At 36.6% G+C, this 6188-nt stretch overlaps 1 protein-coding gene across 1 annotated transcript in view; it reads left to right on the forward strand.

The window, feature by feature from the left end:
- LOC127662711 (otoferlin-like) overlaps window positions 1-5067 on the forward strand; it is a 47723-nt gene extending 42656 nt beyond the window's left edge. The window contains exons 40-41 of the mRNA XM_052153997.1: window positions 3745-3845; window positions 4887-5067. Coding sequence (XP_052009957.1) covers window positions 3745-3845; window positions 4887-5067 — 282 coding nt within the window. The remainder of the gene's footprint in view (window positions 1-3744; window positions 3846-4886) is intronic.
- Window positions 5068-6188: the final 1121 nt, after the last annotated feature.

Consider the following 6188-nt stretch of genomic DNA (forward strand, 5'->3'; position numbering starts at 1 on the left):
ATGTCATTAGTGATATGAGTGGTGAATTTAATTGTGGCCCGTGCGCTGAACAAACGTCAGTACAAGGAACTGTTGGAGGAAACAGGGAGCAAAACTATTCCAGCCTGTTATTGCACAGCAACGTCCGCTGGTTATCAAGAGGAAGAGTGCTTACGCATTTTGCTGCATGCTTGGAAGAGGTGAAGGCCTTTTTGGAGAAGAAAGGAATTGTGCATCATGAGCTTACAGACTTGGATTGGCTGTGCAAGTTCTGTTACCTGGTGGACATTACTGGGAATCTGAATCAGTTAAACATGAGGATGCAGGGACACAGGAACACCGTTTTATTTCTTTACCAGGCTGTGTTGGCATTTGAATCAAAATTGGAACTTTTCACCAATGATATTGAAAGTGGCTGCCTCCTGCACTTTGAAACATTAAGAGTATTTAGGGAAAACTGCATTGTGCAGGTCTAAACACTTTGCTGCCAAAGGAGGATCGATCAGTTATTAAATCCAAGAATTCACTTACATTTTCCACAGCACTGTGAATGTTTAATAGGATGTGTTCAATAAGGACATGAAGAATTATAATTGTGTGTGTTGTTAGCTTAAGCACATTGTGTTTACCTATACTTGTGACTTTGATGAAGAGGAGATTACATTTTATGACCAATTAATGCAGAAAACCAGCTTATTCCCAGGGTTCACATACTTTTTCTTGCCACTGAATATATAATAATTCAGGTAATTGTAATTCATTACATTATTGTGGCATTATAGTTTAAGAAGGCAATATATTGTTTATTTCCATATTAGGTAACAATTTATAATAATAGTCCATCATTAATAGGTAACTATGCAGGAATTAATGAAGGACAAATGAGTAGCACTACATTAACACATTAGTTTCTACTATTAACTAATATGGAAATACAATTAACTAATCAGTAAGTAATAGTGAACTCATGAATGAGGTAGTTCACTGTTATGTTATCAATAATTGCTTAAATGTAATTGCCTCACTGAGAACTATTAACTAACAGTGGCTAATTTGAAATAACTACTAATTACTTAAATGTGAATGATTATGGTTTTATTGTGAACATGATAATGATATGCACCTTCAAAGAAACATGTGCCTCACATACGTTCTTTGTGGAAATTAATTTATGAATGTAACATCTCGCTAAATCAAGCCTACAGTGTCTGGTAGAGTGTAATAGTCTTCTTACCTTACAGATCTATAGGGATGTATGTGCCCAACCTGTGTATTCACTGGGATATCTCTTCTGTTCACTACAAATTATAACTTAGGCATGTTAGATATGGCTGAAGGTCTTTTTTTAATAATTCTGGTTACCCATATGTAATGAGTCAAATATTAGCACATAAACAAGAAAGAATTACTAATGATATGGACCATTATTTTAAAGTGAGGGTCATGGTAACTCATTATTTATTAATGAAAAAAAAATATATATATATATACAAAAGAAAATATTTTTACAAAATGTTTTTACATTATTTTTTTTGTCATAGATACTGAAGGTTAATCTTACAAGAAGTGTTTAATTTCATGTGAAGTGTGTTTTTTTATTCTGAGTAACTTTATGGATCCAGTGAAAAAAGAAAAGAAAAAGAATGAGTGTCACATCCATCAGTCTTCTAATCCAATCAGGGTAAACCATATTCGATGGTCGCACTGAAACTGAAAGAAGGTCTGCTAGGTCTCCTAAGCAACCAAATCGGCCTGGTTGCTAGGGATGGTAGAGTCAAATAGAGTCACTCCCCGTGGTCACTATAATGTGTGGTTTGCTCTCAGTTGGGTGCGTGGTGAGTTATGAGTGGATGCTGCAGAGAATAGCGTGAAGCCGCCATGCGCGCTAAGTCTCCATGGTAACGCGCTTAACAAGTCACATGATAAGACGCGTGGATTGATGGTCTCAGATCCGGAGGCAACTGAGATTCATCCTCCGCCACCTGGATAGAGTGACCACACCACCGCGAGGACTTAGAGTGCATTGGGGATTGGGCATTCCAAATTGCTAAGAAAAAGGGAGATAAATAAAATACAAATAATTGCATGTCTACATATTTTCTAAGAGAATTCAGCAGTGTTTAAGTGTTTATCATAAGTGTTTCCCACAAATGACAACAAAGCAATGCCTATCCTTTCCTTTTTGTACTGCTGTGCATGACTATACAAAAAGACAACAATATTAGCCTAAAATAATTATAAGTATAAAATATGTCTTGATGTCATTATGTCATCAGCCATTCATAATTTACACATCCAGCCCCTTTCTCTCCATGTTAATGCGAGATTACCAAACTAAACTATATTACTCGCCTTACTGGACTGGCACCATTTATCAAAGAGAGTTCCCTTCTCAAAGGCAAACTCATTGAAGGTCTGATTGGCAGTTTTTACATGATTGCGTAATTTTTGACAACAGATTTTGTTTATTAATTATTTACTTATTTTTTATTAAGAATTATGGATATCTTCTAGGGACAACACAGCACAAACATCCTGTGCTTTTCCAACCAATTTGCACAGGAGTAAAAGTGGCCAAATCTCTGCCAGTTTAAGGTCCTCTATACTTAGACCCACAAGTAGATGGGAAAATACACCCATGTCTCCAGATGGCACCCTGACTGAGGCCTCTGCTGCTGCCAGTGTGTTCACCTCAGCCGCAGCAACTTAGACATCCCGCAACTCTGAACTAGTTTCTTCGACTTTTGCAATGCCTACAACACCACACTAATGGCCTGTTTGGTTCCTGCTTTAGGAAAAAGTATGTCATAGAAATCTGCAATTAGAAAGAAGTCTGATCTTTGGCAATTCTCTAAAGTTTGTATAGTGACGGTGCTTGTCTTAAAGCATCAATACTATTTTCCATGGTTAAACTACACTTCTCATCCCCCTTACAAGTAAAAACTCTAAATCAGAGAGAAAGACCAAAAATCGTCACCAGTAAGGTATACTTTTGAAGTAACAAACATTAACAAAAACAGTGAATAATATTAACATGGCAGGTCACATTTCCAAACAAAACTGCTTAGAGCACAGAATCAGTCATTATAACTGAAAAGCACAAATGAAAGGAACTCTTGCAGTTCTCAAGCACTAGGAGTTTTTCTGGTGGCTGGTGGGGAGTGTGGACTGGCCTAGAGTCGCAACATCTCACATCTGACAAGCAGCACAAGGATTTTATTAGGTGCACAATCAGGAACAGCCTGACGCCATGGTGGAGCAACCAATTTGTGAATTACTGCTGGCAGATCCTGGACGAGCCCCCAATTTATGTTACAGCTAGCTCATAAAGGGTGTTCCACACAAAATGCAGTTACAAATATAATTTTATTTTAAATGAATTCCAATGAACATAATAAAGCAAAAATGTCTAGGGGTTTGAAACAAAAAACAAATATTATATGGAGCTGGTAACTGCGGGTGAATATAGCAGAGTTGTGACTCCTCTGGAGAGTGTAAACTTACCACAAAGAGGGGAATATTTGAAACTGTTAAGAGCCCACTGAGAAATTGATCGTGGTGAAAACTGCACAACAATATAATTTGTTTGTGTTGCTCGCAAAAAATATTTTGTTTGTTGAATATACAGCTACTTTTGAATAGCCATCAAAGGAGAAAGAAGCTTTTTGCACACAGAATGGCGTACTTATGACATCTACCAACAAGGTATAACTAGCCAAACCCCAACCCACTGAATGTAACACGTGGGTTTTTTCATTTGTTCAGGGGAAAGTAGAAGCAGAGCTGCAACTGCTGACGGGTGAGGAGGCCGAGAAGAGTCCTGTTGGTGAAGGACGGAATGAACCAGACCCCCTCGAGAAACCAAAGTAAGAGCAACATTAACTACTCTAACATTTATGTGTTCTTGTTTGTCTTTCAGTCCTTTGCCACTTACAGTTTTTTATTTTATTATAGTTGAAAAACATTTGTAATAATTCTTTGATGAAAGAAAGATAAAAAGAAAGAACCATTTTTAGAGTTAGACAATAGTCTTGATAAGTGGTCAACCAATATATCGCAGCAGCCGATATTAGATATTATAAAATTATAGGCATCTGCTGATAGATTTTCCCGTTTGACCGATTCGTTTCTAAAGCCAGTGCAGATAATCGCCTGCTTACATCTGAAGGAGCTGTCTGTGACTTGTAAATGACCAATCCTAGTTAGTTTTGTAATGACGTGCCATTGACTGTCATGCAACAACGTCATTTAAATAGTACAGCCGTGACCCAGGAGCTCATGATGTTTAAAGTTTTTGCGTGTTACATTCCTTGTCTCTCTTCAACTCAGTCTTAATATCAAATAGCAAATATCAATAAAACTTCTATCAAATACTGCCTGCAAATATACTGATATCTAATTTGAACAGAAGCAATTCACGAACCTGGTCACACTTTATATTAGGTGGCCTTAACTACTATGTACTAACATTAATATGTTTTTGGGGTGTTCCAATTGTTCGCATGGGTGTTATATGTCTTCATTGAGAAGTATGTTATTGTGTGCTTGCGATGCTTCTAATAAATCATTAAAAACTAGTATGCATTTTAATTTATTCAACAGCTCTTCAAACAATGCATTAATTGCCACTATATGTGTCCTGTTCATATACTGTGAAAACGTTATTGATAGTCTCTGAGTGAATATGCTGTTTCCATGAACTGTAGACACTGAAGTCAATTCTATGAGTTCACTTGTTCATATGGTTCTGGAGTGCATAACGGTAAACGGTTCTACCGTGCTGTCCTTAATGGAGGGGCTCGAGCTCTGAAAAGCCCCCCTTGCAGCAATTGCTTGGGAAGTTGTCTATGTTCAAAAGTATTTAAAACACATTTTTAAAAGCTTGTTCAATGGTTTTGTCCCACCAGCCGTCCCGACACTACATTCCTGTGGTTCCTTAGCCCGCTAAAGGCAATCCACTATCTCATCTGCAAGCAATACAAGTGGCTGGTCATCAAAATTGTGTTGGCACTGCTGGTTCTTGCCATTTTGGCACTGTTCCTCTACAGTATGCCTGGCTATATGGCAAAGAAACTCCTGGGAGTCTGAGAGGAGAAAATAGTACATCAATTCATGGATTCAGATGTACAATTTCTCTTACAGTACATATAGTACACTGTAAAATGTTTTGTCGGGTAGCTTAAACAAATTAGCTTCTTGTGGTAACATCTATATTAACAAGTAAAAATAAAATAATAAAAAAAAAATATATATATATATATATATATATATATATATATATATATATATATATATATATATATAAATCAACCTGAATACATTAGGTTACACCAACAAATGGTTGTTAAGGCCCATATCAGAAAATAAAGAGCCCTAAGATAAAACTGCATGCAACCACTTTTTACAGTGAAGTTTCAAATGGATGAATTCAAACATGATTTGTACATCTGCATCTGGCAAAAAAATTAAATATAACAATAACTCAGTAACTTGTATACCTGATTTCACTGGTATGTATTGTGTCACTGTTTGTTGTTTTAGGTTTGTGTGGCTTGGCTTATCTTTTATTTTCAGTGCAGATCCCTTGGGTTATAGTGGTAATATATCTCACTATAGCCTTCTTTCACAGCAAGTTTGCTTTCTTGGAGCCCCTTTTTCAAACAATGAACTGGCATTACTGTGTTTCGTTACAAAATTGCCAAAGCAATCTAGTTTTTAACAATTACAAAGAAAAAAGTTATGTTCTATGTTATTACCATTTATGATGAGAACAATAAAGTATCCCTTTAAAGTCTTTCTGTCTGTGTTTTTAAAATGATTGAATAAAAGTGATGGGGGTTGCTCTATAATGATTATAAATGTGGATTAATGGTCAGAAATTGATGACATTTAAAAGCAGTCTTCTAATACAGTTTGAGAATTTGTGTTTGCCACCTGGAAAAAATAACATAAAATGCTAGAAGTTTCATGCATTTGAATTCACCAACAAATTTGTGTTCACAATATACTGATTCATGACATAGGGAGCTAGGGAGTGAGATGAGACACCCTCCATTATTCATTAAATTCAGGGATCTCATCCAATAATAATCCAGCCTCTGCTTTTTAATATCTGCACAGCTGTCTTTCACCAGTTTAGGTCCCATCCTGGTGTAGGGGCAAGCTCCTCTCCCCTGCCATCATCCTCTTCAAGCGAGAATCTGAGCACT

This window comes from Xyrauchen texanus, chromosome 22, assembly GCF_025860055.1.
Source record: "Xyrauchen texanus isolate HMW12.3.18 chromosome 22, RBS_HiC_50CHRs, whole genome shotgun sequence".
NCBI classification, from domain to species: Eukaryota; Metazoa; Chordata; class Actinopteri; order Cypriniformes; family Catostomidae; genus Xyrauchen; species Xyrauchen texanus.